We start from the raw sequence: 21190 nt of genomic DNA, 5'->3' as shown, positions 1-21190 counted from the left end.
AGTGCTTTGACTTCAAAGGTGTCTTTAATTGACTTTTTGGTTTAGAAACGTGGTCAACAAGTTGGCCTTGTGCCACACATATTATTAGCTTGAAGACCAAGCTAATTATGTGGCCCACACGTAGAAAAAACTTACCTTGTAAGTCAAGGCATGTGTCCTACAAAGTCAACACATATTGGAGGTCCTAGAATGTCGCCACGTAGCCCTTACTTAGATAGTATATATAGAGAGAAGAGTGAAGCCTTCTTCACTCTTGTCAACTCCTTTCTTACTTCTAGTCTAGTTTCAAGAATCTGTAGTTTCTTTGTCTTTTGGCAATAGCCATTCAAGTTTCTCTTTCAATATATATACTTGTTTATTTATATTTTGTTACCTTTCTTTGAGTGCAGGCTCACTCATCTGAATGGCTTTTTCATCGAGTTCTTGTCCTTGACAGATGATAACCATAATTGATAAAGAAAGATGTTTGATGAATGGAAGAATTTGTCAATTTATTGGATATAAATTCTACCAATAGTAAAAGAGTTGTCTAATCATTTTAATGATAGTTGATAGTATACCTCAAGTACTGCTCCAGTACTTAATTCACCCATTTCAATTGCCCATAAGTTTGAAGATAAAAAGCCAAAGAAAGTTTTATATACCTCTTTAAAATCTCAAGAAGAATTTTCTAAAATCTTCATATAAATTAAGTCTCTTTATTTGATATAATATCCTTAGGCAATCCATGATAGTAATAGATGTTGTTAAAAAAAACTTAGTCATTTTTTTACCTATGATAGATTTTATACATGGTATTAAATGTACCAACTTAAAGTCTTTAATTGCCTTCCACATTTGAGGCCATCAAAAATCTCTCGACATTACCTTCAAAATCTTGTTATATCAAAAATACCTAGCTATTGAAAAATCATGAGAAGTTTGAAGAACTTGTAATTGTGTTCAACCTTCTAAAACATATAATTGCATTCAAAATAGAGTAGATTATTCTTGAATTTGAACTTGGAAGTATCATGAGATTTAAAAGAATTATTATTGATATCATCGATAAGAAGATTAGAGGACCTACTTAATTGAATTTGCTTCTAAAATATTGAATCAATAGTTAATGTTGATTTTATTGCTCGAAGGTGAAAATACTTTAGCTTCAAGAAAATTTCTCTTTGTTGATGAAAAGATGCATCTTCTTCTTTGATACAATAAAAGTACATTTAGAAAGGGCATTTGATAAACCTTGTTGTTTTTTAAATAGATAAGTGAACTTGAAATCAAATCTTGATAAAAATATGCTTCAACAAGCTTGGTAACAATTCAAATCACATATTGATATAAAATACTTGAAGTTCTTATGATCTGTATATAAGGTGACTGGACTGAAGGTACCTTCTTAATAATGATATCATTCTTAAAATGAATCCATGATTGCAAAGAGCTCTTTATCATGAATTTCTCAATTAATCACGGCTGCAAAATATTTTTTAAAATAGAAGCTATTAGATGGAATTTGTCATTTGCTCTCATTTATGATAATACAGCATCCAAGATAAATTCTGATGCATCTATTTCTATAAAAAAATACCTTAAAGAAGTTAATACAATATAAGATTGATATAATAGTAAAGTCTTTTTTTAAAGTATCAAATGATGCTTTGGCTTCTTTACTCTACTCAAATTTGTCTTTACAAGTCAAACGTATAAGTAGAGTTGAAACTTGAGAAAATTCTTGATGAAGATCTCATAATAATTAACAAAGACTAAAAAGTATTGCACAATTCTAACTTTTCTAAGAATCTTTAAATCTATGGTAGTCTTGAGCTTCTTTGGATCCATCATTAGCCGTTTGTTGGAAATAATGTATCATAAGAAGTCAACTTGAATAGTATAGAATATATACTTTTTTAACTTTGCATATAATCTTACATCTCTAAATTTTTGTAATACATAATAAACATAAATTTTATGTTTTTTGTACATTCTTAGAATAGATAAAGATGTTGTGTAAATAATAAATGACAAAATCATTAAAAAAAATCACAAAAGACTTCATTCATTAGATGTTGAAAAGTAACTAGTACATTAGTGAATCCAAAAGACATAACATTATACTCAAAATTCCCATACTTGGTTCAAAACATAGTTTTCCATTCATCTCCTTCTTTAATGCATACCACATTATATACTCTTTGTAGATCTATTTTTGTATAGATCTTTGCTTGATTGACTTGATCAAAAAGTCCTAAAATCAAAGGTAGATGATATCTATTCTTCATGGTGATCTTGTTGAGTCTTTCATAGTCCACACACATCTGTAGAGATCAATCTTTTTTCTTTACAAATAAGATAGGAGCCCCAACTCAAGATTTAGAATGACATATGAAACTTTTAGCCAAGTTCTTGTCAATGTACTCCTTGGATGCAACCAACTCATTTTGTGATAAGCTATAGATTAGTCCAAATGGTAGTTGAGCTCCTTTGTAAAGATCAATGGAACAATCATAAGAGCAATGCTTTAGAAGAATATTTATATTTTTTTTTTCAAAAACATCCTAGAAATCTCAATACTGGCTAAGAATACCACATGATGACTTTTCACTATCAAAAATGAGCATGGCATATAAAACAAAAAGATAATCCTTCTTTTGTGGCATGCATAAAAGCTTTTGTACCTACCAGTAAATGTTTGGATGTATTAAACTTATGTATTTTTATTTGATTAATGGAATTTTGGATTAAATTATCAAAAAAATTCAGATTAACAAAAATTAAATCTATTTAAGGATTGTAATTTTTTTAATTAAAATAATCCTAAAATAATCAAATTAAAAAGAAATCTTATTATAATAAATATTATTATGTTATTATGATCTATAATTGATATATCTAAATAAACAATCTCATATATAATATCTTTAGAAGATAGCAAACGACTATCTATGACTTCCATATGTATAAATTTAGTTTTTTTAACTAACAATATCTCTTATTTTTTGATAAAATCTTTGTCTATAAAATAGACTAAGACTCTTAAATCTAACAAAGGTAAAACTTTGTGATTTTTTGATCCTAAATAAACTTCTATTGTAAAACAAGGTGAAGGATTTTATGAGAGAATAGGACCTTTATTAGGAATTATGCAAGATTTCATTTGCACGGTTCCTATTGTAGTTGGAGAAACTTATTTTTTGATATTTTCTGACACATCCTCTTCTTTGGCAACCATGCTTCTTATTTTGTGGTTGCATTGTTTCTTTAGAGAATATTGAGTAGTGTATTTAGCTTCTCTACAATATAAGCATGAGCCTTCTTAACGTTATCAAGTCTTTTCCTGCTTTGTGAGAGATTTAAAATGTATCATATCAACTTGCATTGGTTTTGGCCTTGATGAATAAGTTTTTGAAAAATTAGAATCTGCCATCATAATTTGATTTATTTTTTTCTAGCCATATCTTACTTCTTAACTTCTTTTAAATAACTGATTGTGACATGCAATAGCTTGAACAATAATTTATTCCAAAGATTTTGCCTTTGGCATTGTCAATAAAAAATCTTTGATATAATCCTTCAACTCATATTAAAATTGATTGATAAGGGCTTTGTCATTCCAGTCCACATCACAAGCAAAGTTTTCAAATTGAGCAACATATATGGTAGCTAACCATGATCCTTGCTATAAAGATAAGAGCCTAATCTCTTCTACTCTTTTTTGATTAGTTTTACCAAATTTGGCCTTAAATACTTCTAAGAATGAATTCAAATCATAAAAGAGTCATGAATCTTGTTCTATTAAAGATGCAAACTAAGAGAGAGCACTTCTTGATAGAAGTGCACCTATAAATCCAACTTGAGTAAATCCATTGGAATAATAGAAAGGATATAACCTTAAATAGAACTTGACTCGTTGCTGAAATCCTCAAAATTTTGATCTTGTTCCATCAAACTTCTCAAATATATTAATCCTTATCTCCATCATACTTATATAAGCAAAACTCCCTAGATTTGGTTGTAAGATTGATCTACTTGCTTTCTTCAATTATACAACTTTTTATTGCATACTCTAAACTTCTTCCATACGCGTAGGCATAGTACCTCCATGATTCATGTTGGAAATACATGAGATTTCCACTCTTTGAGTGTTGAGAAGCTCATGAAGATCTACAATAATTGCAAATTTATTCTCACTTCTATTGAGAGTAGTATCCATAATCTTTTTTTCTATAGATAATTCAAACAAATTCAAAAAGTTAAATTAAATGATGATAATCCGTAACTTCTAATACCAAATGAAAATTTCCACAAAGAGAGATAATCATTTGTCTTTAAAAGAAATATTAGTATTAAAAAATAAGATTTTTTGTTTAAAAGTGGATAGTTTGTAACTTTGAAAATACAAAAATAGAAGTATGGTAATCTATTCACTTCTAAAAGAAGATAAAATTAGTAAGTTAGGACTTTTATCAAACTGTCTAGGACATGAATCTTGAAGAAAAAAAATCTTCAATATGCTCTTGTGTCATTGAAAAGAATTAGAAAAATATTCAAAGATGATATAATATTGAATTAGAATAGTTATTGCCAAAAATAAAAATAATAAAACAAAAAAGTCTTAAAACAAGACTAAGAACTAGAAAGGCATTGACAAGAGTGAAGAAGGCTTCACTCTTGCTTCCATATGTACTCTTAACTAGGAACTATGAAGCAATGTCCAATAAGACTTCTAAAACATGTTGATTTTACAAGACATATATCTTAACTTCTAAGGCAAGTTTTTTTTAAGTATACTACATAGTTAGCTTGTTTCACAAGTTACTAAGATGTAATTAACTTGTTGACCAAGTTTCATACCTATTAATTAACTACAAATACATGTAAAGTCAAAGCAGCATCTATGAAGCTTTTAGGAAGCTTCTCTAGAAGGTATTATGAGATTAACCTACTTTTATCTACTTTTACCTACTTCTATCTAATCATATAGGTATTTATTAGAATAGCTATGTATATCTGTGACACAATCTTCTACAATATAAATGACTTGAAGTTAATATTTTTGTATTATATACTGCAAAAGAATTTATCAAGATCCTTAGAACTTCATTATATATTTTGACAACAAGATAATAATGTGTTGAGGATATATATGAAGGAAATAAAATTACATTCAATAATATGTTGGAGTAAAGCTAGAAAGAATTCAATGCAAAGTACATAGAAAAGTTAAGGTTGATGATTAAAAATTAATATTTGGTTTCTTCTTAAGTATTTGTTGTTGCTTTTTATTTTTGTCATTGTCTTCTATAAATAAAAAGATTAGAGCAAAACAACAATCTATATCAAATATTTTAATTCCTTCAAAAGAGACAATTATGAATCCTAACAAATGGATAGAGTAAGATCTTGTAACATCTTATGAAGACAAAGAAACTTTTTTTTTCCATCATTGAAACTTGATTTGTGAACATGTTGGACTTGCTGAAGCCATTGTTAGAAAAGTTTTGTTTCACCCTAATGATTGAAAATGTGACATAGATATGCACTATCTTCCAACTGTAAGTTGATAAATAAATAATGAAATCTTTAGTATTGAGATCACAATTAAAACATTAAGGTCCCTTTCAATTGTGGTTTTAAGTGGCTTCAATTAATTATCAGATGTCAATGACACAACTGTCTGAAATTACTGCCTGATTGTATGTGCGATTTATTTGCAAATTTTGTGACATTATTTTGAAGATTTAACCATTCACAGCTGTGTCGGCCAATTGAACACATCAAGGTATGTTTTACGTAGATGTGTTAATTCTGATTGAACAGAGCCGTGCAAAATTTTTAATCCACAGTTGCGACATTATATTATGATCATTAACACAACTATATGAGAATATTTTTCATTCCAAATATGTTGGTGTCTGAGGGTTTTTGTATTTGTTTATTTGACGACATAATCACTCTCCAAATTACATTGCATTCGAATACACTAAGAACGTGACAAAATTCTCAAAGAAAGGAAGTTGGCTGCAAACTAGGAACATTGTGCAACATAGAAGAACAGGCTGTACAACAGATTAGAAGAGTGCAAGAAAAATAAAAAAACGGGAACAAATTTGAGTGCCGCTGGTGGCAGGTATAAGTAAAGATGACCTCAAAGAAATCCAAGGTAGAGTGCCCAGACAGAACTGACTGTTGTACTCGTGAAGGTAGACCTACAATTCGAACAATTCAATTTGTATGCAGCATACATCCAGATCTTTAAGGTAGTTATGCAACTACAGTGAACGAATTAAAATGAATGGTTACTAAATTCTTCACGTCAACATTCAACTCTCTTTCCAACGGAGTAGGACGGTTTCCTTGGTCGGGCTAAAGTCCTAGACTGCGCGGATCACTATTTACACTAGACATCAGAACCGGAAGTACTAGTTATGATGATGTTTCAAAGAATCAAGCAGGCTAAAAGGGTGGAAAAATGGAATTTCTTCTCATCTCTTGAAGGAACCGTTTTCCGCCCCTGCACTTAATAGCTACCTGCTTCGGAAGTGAGACTAATCGTCCTCGACATTAGCTTCCTGTACAAAGAGACAAAGACATCAGAAGACAGTCGAAAAACATATTAAAGCAACTGCAGCAGGGCCAAGAGACAGGACACGCACCTCCTCATCTTCAGCAGCAGCTTCAGACACCTCTCCTTCGTCATTCTGCCAGGCAATGTGACATTTTTAGTGTTAATAACTATGGTAATGTAGGCATAAACATTTGTACAGATGGATGAAGAAATCACTGCGCATTGCCAACCTTGGGGCCTTTATTTTTGTAATTTGTCATGGCTTGCTCGTAGTTAAGCTTTCTTGCTTCTGCGTCTTTATTGTATGGAGCTCTCTCCTGCAATAATAAGGAATCACATGTGAGGAAGCGTATGGTTGCGGTTCATCAATCCCTTAAGCGGATCGATTATGCACTCAAACATATACATTCGAAACTCACCTCCTCCGTCATTTGCTTCCACTTTTCGCCGCCAGCCTTGGCAGCCTGCATAAGCAACAACAATTATTATCAGTACGGCAAATAAGGTAGTAACTTTAAACAGTCATATTCGGAACACAGACACCTACATGCGGAAAATGGGGAAAGGACTCGGAAAATGCGGAAATCTATACTCACCGCTGCCACTCCTTTCGATTCAGGATTAGCGTCCTTGTATGTCTTCCGAAATGACTCCCTGCAAGCAGTTTAAGGCAAAGATAGCATTCAGATGGTAATACAATCAGGATACAGTGTCATTGACCTTGAATTGAGATTAAGGTCTCCTGCGTAGAGAAAAGAATTCGTCAGTTTGTTAACATGATAAATCGCGGATAGAACTAGCATGACAAAACTACTGTTGAATCACGTACATGAATACCAAGAATCCTGACGCTGGTCGCTTGGGTGCGTTAGGATCTTTCGTCTTAACCTTCTTCGCCTGCTTTTTGATGACTTTCGGCTCAGATTTGCGCTTCGTACTCTTTCTGCACGCATCGCAATACACGAGTAAGTCGAAACCAACCCTCAAAGTCGACGCCAAGCTTGCGCGAGGTAAAAAGACAAATAAAAGATAGAATGTGTTCGAGTGCACAAACGTGGTCATTAATGCAGAACTATGATTTGTTAATACAAACTGTAACACCTTGGAGCAGGAATTGACCATGAATGTTTAAGAAGAGATGCCCTCAGTATGGCATGCATGGAGGAAAAATATCTTAGTCTCAAGGGAAATTGTCAACAAAAGTAACGTAAGCTGAGGGACATAGACAATACATTGCACCATCGCTCTTTTTCACGACTTGCTTCATGACTTGCTTCTTCATCTTGGCTGTCACACATGCATAGGTAGGTGTTAAGGCTTTCAGTGACCAGTCTCTTTTCTTGCAAATATAATAAATCAAGAAGAGATTAAAAGCACTAGAGTAGTTAATGAACACGCCCTTGCAGACAGTCAGATAACCATGGCAAAATTTACTTACTCAACAATTCCTTTGTCTTCGCCTCCTGCTCACAATCGTGGTTGTCAACCCTGGCCGCAGCAATATCCTTTTCGCACTTATCACTGCACGAAAAAAGTAAGGCATGTTCACTGACGAACAGCAGTAAAATATCCTCAGCTTCAGTACTCGTGACTCGGAGCCTCTGACCATGGATACAAAGAGATAATAGAATTACCAGCGTGTAAATCCGCTTCCGTTAGCGCTGCGCTTCATTTCGCTGGGATCAACACAGACCCGTTTCAAAGCATTCTGAGGATTGGCATGCTTAATTGCCGTGGTCATTGTCATTCCCACGCCTCGCACTAACCAAGTGCTTCCTTTGCGTCTCAAACACTACAATTCTAAAAATATCGGGGATCGAAGAGTGAGGCGCAACTCGCATCCACTCTCAGCCTCAAATAAAACGGCCACCGCAGTCACAACCCGGAAGGCATCCAACACCTCATAAGTGAATCCGCTTCGTAGACTACACAGTCCGTAATCGACAACGCCACAGCAGGAAATAGAAAATGAATTTAACGCGCATCGACTTCTCAACTACTGTGACTAAGTACCACAAAAAGGTAATAGAGCGAGAAATAATGCTATAAAACTACAGAAATATTGAAACTGTTCACGAAACCAGCAGCTCGATAACTCTAGCCACCTCCACACAGGATCAAAACACAACGACACGTCTACAACGAAGAGGACCGAAAATTCTCGGTAACTGAAGCGAGATAGCTTACAGTGTATGGAGATCGCCGCCACACAGGGACGTGAAGCGCTAGCTAACAGAGAGTAGAAGCCGCACTGAACAACTGAACAAGGAAGTTCGGAAAACTTTGCTTCAAGACTAACGCCCAGGGCACAAGAGGACAGTGGAGAAAGTGCGCGAACTTCAGTTTCCGCTCAAGCTTCAAAAAAAGTCATCGAAGCGCGGGGGCGGGAAGTTTGCAAATTGGGCGGGTTTTCGTCCTCGACGAACGTGGACGAAAACTAGACGATATCATCCTCACTAAAATCGGTTATCGGTGCTCGTGCTTTATTGATTTTCTGACGATTCTCGCATTTTTCGTGGGTATAAACGACGAGACACTGGTCCACCCAACGATAGTGATGTGGACGACGGGTTCAGTGGACGAAATTGGACGACGTCCTTTCGAGCGTGGGTAAGGAAGCAAGCATTCATGAGTGATGAATGACAGTTGAGGCACTGGCTGAGAAGTGAGCAGTAGCAGAACCAGGAGATAATTATAAGATCCCTGCCACATCTTGTTCACATGCTGGACTAGACATTTCATTCAACTCTTACTTAGTGGTCCCTCCAGTCTCTCTGATTCGTGTGTCACAAGATATTAGTTGTTGGATATTCTTCTTACGTGGTACAAAGGAGGGCTTGATTTTTATATCTTGTTAACTTATAATATATAGATATCTTGTTAACTTATAATATATAGATATCTTGTTAACTTATAATATATATGTATATCTAGATAGATAGATAGAAAATGAATTCCATGACTAGCATACGCCATCCATAGTATTGTATTTCCAGTTGTTTTTTAAATTGATGCAAAATTTTAGTAAGTAAATAAAACTGTTTGGTAGATCTTTAATTTTTTGCATATATGAAGTTTATAGAACTTTTAAGAAGCTAAAGCCATTTATGATAATGTTGGAATGTTGTATTTCATTTTATTATGCTACTATTGTGAAACTTTATGTATATATTTATATGTATCCGTGTGTAAACAGCAGTATTAACTATTTTTTTAAGTAAAAAGTGTATTTGAAAATTAAGACTAAATAATTTAACTTTGAAAGATATATATATTTTTTAAATACTTTTTTGAATGAAGACATTTTTTTGTAAGAAATCATCTTTGCATCTTTACGTAATTTCTTCTGGAAAATATATTTTTGTGCATACATATGTAAATGTGTAAAACTTTATACATACAATCACTGCATGAAAGGTTGTTTGTGTTAGTAAAAGAAAAGATTATCTGAAACATGGGTGAATTATTTCCTAAGTTACTATTGAGAAAGAATGTCAAAAGTTTATGAAAGAAAAATGAAAAAAAGATAAAAAAAGGAAAAAAAGAAGAAGAGATTATGAGTATGAATATTAATTTAAAAATAAATGAATAATATAAATTGATTCTTTTATAGAGATTTTTAACTAATTGGAGTTTTTAGTAGGTGTGTGTAGCATGTGTAATTTTGGGCTTTATATTTTGCAAAAAATCAAAATAATCAATATTGTACTAGATGTTCTTTACAAACAATTGAATATTTATTATCAGATGATATACCTTTACAATTAATACATATATATATATATATATATCACTTATTAATGCATCATATGTATTTTATTTAATGATTTACAATTATTTATTATTGTAAAACTATTTTTTAAATGAGTTGATAAAGAAAAAATCCGATTTAAATTTACAAATCTGTTAAATGATGATTAATTGCATAAAATTCATCAATTACAAACTTGATCATGTCATTTATGTATTTTAAAAAATTAAAAGTCAGATTACGTTTATGTGTGTAATTTTGAAAAAAAAAATAACTATATAACAATGCAATAAAAACATAACAAAAAATTGCTGCAATAGTTTTACTATTTATAGTTTTGAAATTAGAGGGACTTTTAAGCTTATATATATATATATATATATATGTTTTTTAGTTCATCTCCTAATGTCTTAAAGTACAGCATTCTAATAAAGTCTAAATATCTACAAAACTCATTACAATTGGTTGCATTAATGTAGCAATAACATATCTAATAATACAATCAATTAGAATAGCAGAAATATTGATTAGACAAAAAAATATAAAAATTCTAAAATAATATTCAAGTATTACAAGTCATGTGAGTTAAGAATTTAAGTGCATAAAATCAATTTATATTTACACCTATATTGCAGTAATGGCTAGTTTGATTTTATTAGTGCTCTTACTTTTAAATTACTTCTTTCTTTACCTTCACTTCATATATATATATATATATCTATATATATTTCAAAAAATGTTATAAACTTATTTTGCTACTGATCTACAAAAAATTCAATAAATCATTGAGATAGAATTCAATGCATCAATTAAAAGAGGTTTATTATTCTGTCATTTTTGTAAATTATAATTGATTGTAGCATAGTTGATATACTGTTGTTGACATTGTGTATGTATTTTTATATTATTTAAAACCCCAAAAGTCAATATGGAATATATTGCTAGATTAATTGTCAATAATTGTTGATCCAATTGACAAGAAAAACATACATATTCTTTGGTAACTTTTGATACTTCAGTCACATGTTCACTAAATATCCTACTTGCTTATTTGTGAGGATTGTTTTTTTCTAAAATACATTTTTTCAGAGTTAAAATGACATTATTGAATTGGAAATCATAAATTTATCTTAACATAAAAAAGATCAATATATATATATATATATATATATATATGCACACATTTAATGTTGTTAAATTTTTTTAATAATAAATATTGTATGTTTTGTTTTCTTGATAGAAAATTGTTATTAGAAAAAATAATTAATATCCACTAATAGTTATAACTTTATATATATATATATATATAATCTTGAATATTTTGTAATTATTCTTTATATTCTTTATATTTATTCACATTTATTGTTGATTGCATCTTTGCTAAACAAAATTAAATTCCATGATTTATAAATCTTATTAACAATAAAGTCAAATTTACAAATGATTTGATAAATATTTTAATTCTAAAGTTATGAAATGCTACCCAATAAAGAATACAATATTTTGTGAATGCAACACTGGTTTTTTTAATATAAAAAAATATAGTACAATGTAAGTGCAAATCTAGGCATTTAGTAATCCTTCCTAGGCATACCAAATTTAGTGCATAAATAGAAAATTCTTATGTGTCCTATATTAAGTTATTATTTGAATATCATGCATAGACAAAATTATTTGTAAACCAACTCTAAGATGTGTACAATCTTCAAAAAACTTAATCTATTTCTCATGTGATTTGTTAAAGCACATTATCCATCTATATAATAACCTTAACAAAATGACATTAAAAAAACAACTTTAAATATCAAATATTCTCTAATATCATGTTAAATCATTACACTTTAAACAAATATCAATAACAAAAATCTCATCCAATCATCCACCACAGTTTTCATATCATCAATAGTAGTCAAACAAACAATAAAGAGACATAAATTCGATGTATCGCCTTTCCCTCATCCATCCACAATCTTCATAATCTCTCAAAATTCTTCACACACATTCACTCTGATAGTCACACCATGTTCACCCCAACTTAGTTGAACTCCAATGTCTGAAAGACATCAATGAAAAGCACTCAATATATATATATATATATATATATATTTGTATTTCTCTAAAAGTTTCTTTATACTTTTTCACACGTGGTTTACACTTTTATTTATTCATTTGAGAATTTTAATGAAATGATCTATATCAACATTGAAAACCTGAGCCTTAAGGAAACACATACCCACACACACTCTCACAGGCTTTGGGAGTGAAGCAAAGCAGGCCTGGAGGCCATGAACAAAAAGCAGGGCTAGGGTTTCGCTTATGCGCTGCGGCGGCTTCGTCTCGTGCTTCCCAATTCAGTCGCGATGCCATTCTACCACGAGATTTCTGAATTCGCGAGTTCGTCAACAACAATCTGATCAGCTCCGTAGTGATGTGTTTGCCTCGTTGCCGCATGAGTGCAGTAATGCCCAACTCCATCAACCCACAAGCCAGAGACTAGAATGTCTCGAAAACGGTACTGTAATTGTATGTTTCCAGCTGCTAGTTTCTGCCCACATTGACAATGCCGAGAATGGGTGTGATTCCCAAGATCCGATGAAGGCAACGATGGCTATGCTCATGTGAGATTTGGGTTTTCTGAGATTGGTCGATGTTGATTTGAAGTGCGTCGGGTGGGGAAGGATTTGAGATGTTTCATACGACGGAATGATCGAGATTGCCTGCAGATATTTTCTCCGTGAAGGCTGGATTCTACAATCAGGTAGAACAAAGTAGGATTTGTTAACATTCGCATATCAGGGCAATGCGTGTATAGCAAAGATGTGTAAATTGCAACCAGGGAGACATGGTTTCTGGTCATTGCATGTGTGTGCTGTCCTAGAATTGCACGCTGAGGGATTTGGTTGAGCTCTGATAGACGAAACAATGGAATACAGGGTTTCGTCAGTGGGAAATGATGCTAACCTTTTCGGGAGGGTCGGAGAATTTTGTGCCGTTTGTGAATTCGTCTTGCGCCGCGCTGTTGCGAACTTGAGTTTGCAGTCGCATTTGCTTCTCCCATTGATAACAGCAGCAGGCTATGGCTGCTACGGCCAACACCATGAGGACGACTATGACGCCCATTAGAGTGCAATTTGTCCTCACATGTCTTGGAGGTACTGGGCTTATGAGTGTAGTGCTATTCAGAAGCGCCCTGCGTGCTGACACTAACGTCCTCTCAAATGCCCCAATTCCCATTTGCATTCGATTGACCTCTCAATGCACAACAATCTACATGGATAAATTCTCTATCAGAGATCCTTGTTTGATTTGCTCAAGAGAAACCGCGAAATGCCTCATTCTTTGCAACCAACTTCTGCAAGAGTCAGAACCTCAACTTGGTGGCGGTACTAAGCTCTAACGCCCTGCTGCACAAGATCTGTCATCTTGCCCCAGTGTCAAACAATCAAAAATACAGTCAGACACCGTTGCTGCCACGATTTGTAAGCATGTTCGTCAAAAGCTTGCCAAAGACGATCTCCCCCCTGTTAAATACTTTTCTCCTCAAGAGTGACCAAGCGTGACATATAACAAAGTCCCGTGTATAGTTATGCAAAAATGCAATTCTAAAATCTCGTACACACGAATCTCATCAGAAACAACGGACCGTCCTAGTTGGCCATTGCATGCCGGATCAACACAACCACCCGGAGACGCAACTACCTGATTCAACTTGACACTGTAGTGGTATTCCAAGTTTGATGCGAACACTGCGACCTAAGAACTTCCCGAATTGCTCCCCAACATTGCTGAAAGAGCCGTTCTTACAGAGCTTTATATCATGAGCGACAGGGAGCACATGAGTAGTCCAGAGTCAGCCAGCACAAGTCCATCTAACTCCCAAACACAATCTGCGTGAGGAACATCGTCCATGAGAAGGGTGCTGTCAGCGTGGACGTCAAAGGCACTTAAACCCCACTCGAAGACACTCATTAGCTCCGGTCACTCGCTGCTGTTGTGGAGTCAGAGAGCGATCGAGAGACGGCGACCAAGACCCATCTCGTGTAGATTGATGTTGTCTTTTTCAGTTTTCAGTTGATTTCTTTCCACAACGAGCAGGGATACAAACCATCTTCCAACTTACTAGCGAAATGTATACCTGGGAAGTGCGTTTGGAAGCTTCGATCACCTACAATGCACCTCTTCTTGTTTCCTGTGACCTACTGCCTCCCTCCGACGAATTCAATATCGCAAGTGCCTCCAGATTCATGCCAGTTATGAGAAGATGCAATTTCTGAATACAGATACACGTTGATACCTTGCAGGCCACTCATCTAGTTTCCGAGCGACGAACTTGCAAACGGCATTGTGGAATTCCTAGTTACGTGAGAAGACCTTGCAAAGTTACTGCTGCGTAGCTGTTGGACAAGGACAATCCGCTGAGCTGCAGCTTCTTGAGGCCTTCTTGAAGGAACTTTAGAGCTGCTTGGAGAGTGTTCCGTGCGGGGAAATACAATATCATAGAATTCGCCTCGCGAAAGCGGCTTTCACGATCGCTACATCTCGGATGGTCTACACTAAGGTCCGACAAGCATTAGTGTTAATGATGCATCATTAACAGCGATGCTCTGTAAGGCTTTTTTTAGAATAAGAGGAGTTCATTCTGACTCGGCCCACAGCACAAATCGTTCTGTGTTGGTTTCTGGATACATACAATGTTTTTTCCTGACCTTGCAGCCATGCTAAATCTTAGTTTTTAAAACATGGAACAATGCTTCTTACAATCGTGATCATAAATTATCCTCTAGTCACTTACTGCATAGGCCTTACTATCAAATCCTAACAGTTTTATCTATGGAAGAAGTATATCTTACAATTTATTGAGCACAGTTTAACCTCAACTGTGACGTGATGCAGCCCGTGAAAACCAGTTAGCACTGGAATTGCAGGTGCTTTCATGCACGTGTCGAGTGTGTGGGGCCACAGGTCTACAGGGAGCAAGCAAATCTAAGGGAATCAAACTATCACTTATAAATGGGTAAGTATATTAACCACGGGTTTTGCACTGCAAAAAAGCCTCTGCAGGTGTAATGGTTTATGATAAATCCTTACAGTTTTACACACATTTAGGCTCAGGAAGAAGTATCGATTGAGCCACTTTTACAAAAATATGGATGTAAGCTGTGCATCCAGTTTCCAATGCTCTGGCTGAACTAAAATGGAATAGGAAACAAAAAGTTATGGTCAACATTGACCTCAAAGACCTCAGTGCTCTTCATGAGCCCTACCTAAGCCAGCAACATCACAAGTTTCGGAAAGTACGTATGATTATAATCCTCTCATAAAGCAGCTTACAGGATCCTTTCTAAAAATTACACCCACAATTCATCAGTGCAGTGCTTTCTGTATTCGGGAAGATACTTGTGTACAATAAAAGTTTGCACGAGTCATCAACCTCGGTTGCAAAATTTGACAGAAGTGATGAATTGCAGCCCCCAAATGTGCTCTTCAAAACCTGACTTACTACCGCCATAAGAGTAAGGTGCGTCCACACGTAAGTGTGAGATGCCCAATTCAGATACCTGTGAGGTTCAACTATACATAACATGAAACAGAATCTATCACTAACAAAGGAGAATTCCATCATTGATACAAGGGCTACAAACATGAGCCAACCACTTAAACACTGTTATCATAAGTGTTGTTTATAGGTGTCTAGAACCCCGCCACTTCGACGACTCATAATATATTCATAGAGTATTTAAAAATCGTGTTTTATTCCAATTTGGACTCCTCAAAAATTGTGAATCATGTACAATTCTCATCCGATGAATTCTACAACCCTATTCATACTAAACGGCTTAAAGCGATTGAAAGAGGCACACATATCTTACTCTGCCATTCTGAATGGAGGTAATCTAGAAAGAAGGCATGTGATCCAGATAGTTGAGTGCCCTCCTAGGCTTGCGGAGGGGTCCAACGAGCACCAGTGTTCACTAGTTTGGTGTAAACAGCTGAAAAATCGGTGAAAAAGCGCCCTTGGTCAGCTGCGTACACACGCACCCACCTGCACGAATTAGCAGCGCCGGACCATCAGAATCATGCAAACAATAAAACAATATAAAACACAATCTAGCGAGGCAAGCGTCCACGTAATACTTTGCGATGATTTACAAGCTGAAAGTTCCTTCAACATAGTAGGACCGACACTTGAGATTGATTTAATATTCAAACTGCAATAACTCATTAGTAGCAGAAGATATTTGTCGAAACTTACTCCAGGCACTCCTCGTCGTCAGCAAGCGCACGATCTGTGGCTAATCCTATCATAGATGTCATCCCATCGTCTGGCCCTGAACACATAATCCATAGATATTCCTGTCACGAGAGCATATGACAAACCTAACCAGCATAAGGTTCACAAAACCACCTGATGGAATCAGGGACTTTGGGTACACAATTGCATACCTCCAATTTTCCAAGGTTTTTGTAGCAGAATTTGGAAATAGGAATTATCAAAAAGGTTGGGGTTCCCAAATCCCTTATTTCCTATTGTATGCGCTCCAGACAACGCTACCATCTCCTGAGTACTACATCCAAACATGAAAATTTAAGGAACGTCGCCTCGATGCATGAAAAAAAATACTTTTCTCATCTTTGGTATAACAAAATTGCCGATGAGATACATTTATGTACGGTACTTACGAGAAACCCTTCGATTGAAAAGTTCGCTTAAGTTCACTTGCAGTAAGTGTCTCTTCAGGCATCTTTCCCTCTGGGTCGGGCCCACTGTAGAAAAAAAACAAAAAAATCGTGTCAAGTCGGTCCTCAATATGTGTGCATTGATCTGAACAAATGAGACTCAAGAAGCCCTGTCGACATTACGACCAAGTTCCCATTTAATCCCTAAAGCATCCCACACAGTGCAAGAACTTCATAGTACGACACAAGACCTGCCACCAAAAGAAGATATGCACCCTCAAAGATAACCATTGGAGTACAAAGAATCCGAGATCGTTAACAAAATATTAAAGAAAAACCTTACGATGCATCAAGTCGGCCAAGTCTAACGGGAATCACAGGACCGTCACATTCCAAAACAGCCGCAGCTCCAGCCACAGCAATCAAATCGGCCCAAGACACTGCCAATATTTCAACATTTACAAGCTAAATCAGGTAGGTGATAACCTTTTCCTAAGTATGTAGCTCAACAAGAGCGTTTCTATAGCCATGAAAGCGTATGAATCTAGCGTCGTTAGTGAAAACAGAGCGAAGCGCAGGAGAGATACCTGGAAAGGCTAACTCAATCTCCTTTTTTGCTTTCTGCAACACCTGCACATGTAGAAGAATATATACTTTGATGTTGTGCCAACATAATTAAGTAACGACAACTCTGAAACAGACCCAAAATCACGAAGTCCTAATTTGGGCCGTTTCTCAATTGGTATCTGACATCCATGCGCAGGAGCCAAGCCAACCTTCTCCGCATCGTTCCACTCTTTTAGAGATCACCGAAAGACAGAAGGATAGGTACTACACAAAAGACTTGAGGCGATACATACTAATAAAAAAAAATTGAAGCACGTAAACCACACAGGGAAACTGGTACATGGCTTTTACTCTGTTTTCAAGACACCAATTTAGGATTATGATAATCAGAACCATGTGGATTATCAAAAGGTTTAGTCCAAGTACAGCAATGGTTTCAACGATCTGCTTAATAAAATCCAGAGTGCGTTAAAAAAGTAAAGGATTTCGGAATTGAGACCTTAATTGGTCGCTGAAGACCTGCACTCTCAGGCCTTTCCAGCTCAAAAAGCAAGGAACCATTCATCCCTCCTGCAACAGCAAGCACCAGAAAATGACATTTCAGCACTTATTGGCATAGTCGCTATTACACCAGAGCGAACAATACTGCGTCAATGATTACCAAGGGAATCAACCAATTTATGTTGGAGATTTCTTCTCATCTTTAAAAGTTCAGCGAACTTAACTAATTTCAGAATTCTACGGCGGCACCAATGAGATAGTTCACGGTGAACACCGTGCTTTACCTGAGTTGTCAGAGCTGTCAAACGTTCCTGCATCATGGAAAGACAATCGCAAAACTCCGGCTGATTTCCCCTTAGACAACACCTTCTTCAGTTCCCGTTGAATTAGCTCAATTTTCATCTGCTCATCTCTGGCCAAACCAACGTGAGCCCCCGTGAGAAGAGTCATTCAGAGATGGATGATCCCCACCTCGAATCAAAACAAGTCCTGAGTAAGTAGCAATTGCGAGACAGGTTGCACCCAATTGAGACAGCAGTGCAGACGCCCAACAAAAAGAGATTCAATCTTGTACTAATAATAATAATAATAATAATATCAATAATAATAAACAGTAGGTTAAGGTAACATACTCAACAGCTAAAGCTTGAGGAAACCTTTGTGGCTGAAATACTTGGGAACCTGGGATTGTAAAAGCCAACACTGCCAGCAATGCTTGTCTTCTTGAAACATTCTTATCTTCATCTGTAAAATATGGAGATTCTCAACAAATCGAAACTCAACTGTTAAGTGCAAAATAAAATCTAATCAGGTACGCATGGAGTTCCATGGAACTACAACAACCACCCACATGTGATGGAAAACACAAAAATTCTTCTTAGAAGGACTCACGCTAAGGCTGTAGCAACAAAATCCCAACTTTTATACTTCTAATATATAAAGGCTTGCTTCAACTGGAATATCAGTTAAGGGCCAGCTAGCAACGTCAACTTGGATTCTTGAATTCCTAGGTTGGATATATGATTCCACTAACGATGAATATTGAGACAACTAATCTGTGGTTCTTTGTGTTTACAACACAAGAAACACCAGATATTGATGTACAATATTCTCTCATATACAACAACTATCTCTTGTTATTTCACTATTGAGTTGGCAAGACAAGTGCAGAATTTTAACAGCAACCAGCAATTCCCACTTTGATTAAGTGTGTGAGAACAAGTCCTAGGCAATTTATGGAAAGAACAAGCTACGTTCAGCAATTTGCGTGGAAAGTAAATGTACGGTGGTGGCAGCAATGAATCCAAGCAACTTCATGGGATAAACAACCGCATTGAGATTCCCATGAATAAATGTCCTTAGACAGGCAATGTCAAGGTAGTTCTCGAGTGATAACAGACAAAAATATTAGGAATAAGCAGTACCTGGCCCTGGAGAAGAATTGTCCAATGATGCTCGGATACCAGAACCATAACAATTCGCAGACAACTTCCTATTCCTGAAACCTGACGACCCACCTGCTCTTGATCAAGAATTCAACAACTACAATTCGAAGACAAGAAATATATTTCTAAAAAATTCAACTACTAACAGGGCAATCAGTAAATACCGTCGAAATCCATACCAAAACCTCAGGATTCAGGAACCCAGTTGTAAAATCCAAACGTGGGCTCAAGTCCCATAGCTACAAACCCACATGAACCCACAACAACATTGGAACCCAAAAATCCAGCACCACAGACCCAACACCTAAAAACGAAAAAAAAGAAAAGAAACAGACACCGAAATTAGCGAACCACTAAACGAGAGCTGGGCGGAGGAATTACCAAGACTAGAAGCTAGATGACGTGATTCTAGCTGAAGATATCCCCCGCGGAGAGGGAAATGGCAGGCGAGGGATGCGGGAGGAGTACAAGCGATGGGAGAAAGGCAGCAGAGAGAGGAGGAGGTTGAGATAGAGCCGCAACTGAGTGCCATTGCGGCGGAATTGCGAGCTTGGACCACCTTGCAAACTAATCCACTAACTGATTGGCTGATAGTTGGAGTAATTGAATGAGCGAGAGCGAGAGAGATCGACTGATTGAATCTTCAGCAGCAGCAGCTGCGTCTTCCACTCGTCTTGCTTCTTCCGCCTCGTCTCATCGTCTGCGGCGTTGGCACCGACACAGGCCTTGTTCCCTCCTTGCTGTTCCCTTGTTGTTCACATGACGTTTCCATGTGAATAGAGAGAGAGCTTGTTTGTATAGAGAGAGAGTGTGTTTGTAGGTGTTCAAACTTTTCACATTCGTTTTAATTATTTAATTACTTTTTAGGCACAATAGTGACTCAGTGCAAGATTGACCAAGTGATATATATATATATATATATACAATACACCCATCCTAACTATCATGAAAAGGTAAAAGAAAACCTCTAGATTTGTTTCTCAACTATTGGATCTACAATCAATAAAAACCAACCACATTTATCATGATTACCATATTTTTATTTATTTAGAAACCATATGGATAAATTTAGAAATAGCATGGGTCTATTTAACATTCTCTTATATATATATATATATATATATACATGATTTTTGTTTTATATTTATAGTAAAGCGTTATGGAATGAGATTCTATAACCATACTTGTAGACCATCACAGTTCAAAAGCTGTACACTAGTTCAAGTTCAAATCTCAAATAAACATATTAAAATTCAGCAGAGTTCTAGTTGCAGAGTTGCACAATCTCAACACATTTGACCTCAATGTCCTGGCACTGTGTGTAATTTCAACTAATTAAACAAAAGGTTCCCTAATCAAAAAGCATTACCATTTAATAGAAGACCTTGCTGTGAAATCATTTGCAATGCGTAAATTTTGGTGCTTGTGTGGATTTTTTTCGATAATTGATCCAATAAGTACTAATTCAAATTTCAATTTGATTCTTGAAGTAGGAAGATATCTGTATAAAATATGACTATGTGTAAAAAATAGAAGGAGAAATAAAAGTAAACTGATAAAAGATAAATAAATATACTAGAATTTCAAATTGAATAATTATTTGAAACCTAAACATTTTCGACCACGTACATAATAAAATAAAATAAAAAATTGAGAAAAAAACTTTTCAAACCAATCACCACCAGAATCCAG

The 21190-nt window shown here is 35.4% G+C and overlaps 3 protein-coding genes across 12 annotated transcripts; all 3 read right to left on the bottom strand.

Annotated features, from left to right (window-relative positions):
• Positions 1-6192: 6192 nt before the first annotated feature.
• Positions 6193-8885, bottom strand: LOC112294167 (high mobility group B protein 7). Of its 2 annotated transcripts, XM_024544382.2 has the most exons (10): positions 8744-8885; positions 8191-8481; positions 7995-8077; positions 7789-7843; positions 7386-7499; positions 7153-7210; positions 6976-7020; positions 6787-6873; positions 6645-6689; positions 6193-6560 (listed from the first exon to the last, which is right to left on the bottom strand). In XM_024544382.2, the coding sequence occupies exons 2-10, from the start codon at positions 8301-8303 to the stop codon at positions 6537-6539; spliced, it is 624 nt and encodes a 207-aa protein (XP_024400150.1). In that variant the 5' UTR covers positions 8304-8481; positions 8744-8885; the 3' UTR covers positions 6193-6536. The 2 variants fall into 2 exon arrangements, with proteins under 2 accessions (XP_024400150.1, XP_024400149.1); XM_024544381.3 differs by having other exon boundaries at positions 8191-8853.
• A 3457-nt stretch (positions 8886-12342) lies between these two features.
• On the bottom strand, positions 12343-14580 carry LOC141046445 (uncharacterized). 3 transcript variants are annotated; one of them, XM_090243604.1, is made up of 3 exons: positions 14443-14580; positions 13269-13722; positions 12343-13055 (listed from the first exon to the last, which is right to left on the bottom strand). In XM_090243604.1, the coding sequence occupies exons 2-3, from the start codon at positions 13545-13547 to the stop codon at positions 12999-13001; spliced, it is 336 nt and encodes a 111-aa protein (XP_090099730.1). In that variant the 5' UTR covers positions 13548-13722; positions 14443-14580; the 3' UTR covers positions 12343-12998. The 3 variants fall into 3 exon arrangements, with proteins under 3 accessions (XP_090099730.1, XP_090099728.1, XP_090099729.1); XM_090243602.1 differs by having other exon boundaries at positions 14007-14579; XM_090243603.1 differs by having other exon boundaries at positions 13269-13729; positions 14007-14518.
• Positions 14581-16041: 1461 nt separating this feature from the next.
• On the bottom strand, positions 16042-20214 carry LOC112294750 (putative L-ascorbate peroxidase 6). 7 transcript variants are annotated; one of them, XM_024545534.3, is made up of 11 exons: positions 19880-20214; positions 19478-19558; positions 18686-18797; positions 18338-18465; positions 18052-18122; positions 17573-17615; positions 17329-17425; positions 16989-17072; positions 16752-16873; positions 16561-16636; positions 16042-16350 (listed from the first exon to the last, which is right to left on the bottom strand). In XM_024545534.3, the coding sequence occupies exons 1-11, from the start codon at positions 20028-20030 to the stop codon at positions 16242-16244; spliced, it is 1074 nt and encodes a 357-aa protein (XP_024401302.1). In that variant the 5' UTR covers positions 20031-20214; the 3' UTR covers positions 16042-16241. The 7 variants fall into 7 exon arrangements, with proteins under 7 accessions (XP_024401302.1, XP_024401300.1, XP_090099727.1 ...); XM_024545532.3 differs by having other exon boundaries at positions 18686-18815; positions 19880-20211; XM_090243601.1 differs by having other exon boundaries at positions 16042-16330; positions 19880-20210.
• Between the last annotated feature and the right edge of the window lie 976 nt (positions 20215-21190).

This window comes from Physcomitrium patens, chromosome 17, assembly GCF_059467195.1.
Source record: "Physcomitrium patens ecotype Gransden chromosome 17, ASM5946719v1, whole genome shotgun sequence".
In the NCBI taxonomy this organism is placed as follows: Eukaryota; Viridiplantae; Streptophyta; class Bryopsida; order Funariales; family Funariaceae; genus Physcomitrium; species Physcomitrium patens.
Note: the sequence above shows the minus strand (reverse complement) of the source record. Positions and strands in the feature narration are given on the sequence as shown.

Bases quoted from the DNA above. Each gene is read 5' to 3' on its own strand.
- LOC112294167 (XM_024544382.2), bottom strand. From the start codon at position 8,303: ATGACAATGACCACGGCAATTAAGCATGCCAATCCTCAGAATGCTTTG. The intron at 7,844-7,994 runs GTAAGTAAATTT...CATGTGTGACAG, and splicing joins GAAGACAAAGGAATTGTTGA to CCAAGATGAAGAAGCAAGTC. The intron at 6,561-6,644 runs GTGCGTGTCCTG...CTCTTTGTACAG, and splicing joins CTGCTGCTGAAGATGAGGAG to GAAGCTAATGTCGAGGACGA.
- LOC141046445 (XM_090243604.1), bottom strand. From the start codon at position 13,547: ATGCAAATGGGAATTGGGGCATTTGAGAGGACGTTAGTGTCAGCACGC. The intron at 13,056-13,268 runs GTTAGCATCATT...ACCTGATTGTAG, and splicing joins TCTCCGACCCTCCCGAAAAG to AATCCAGCCTTCACGGAGAA.
- LOC112294750 (XM_024545531.3), bottom strand. From the start codon at position 20,030: ATGGCACTCAGTTGCGGCTCTATCTCAACCTCCTCCTCTCTCTGCTGC. The intron at 19,571-19,879 runs GTAATTCCTCCG...GATCAAGAGCAG, and splicing joins TCATCTAGCTTCTAGTCTTG to GTGGGTCGTCAGGTTTCAGG. The intron at 17,616-18,051 runs GTCTCAATTCCG...CTACATGTGCAG, and splicing joins GTCTTCAGCGACCAATTAAG to GTGTTGCAGAAAGCAAAAAA.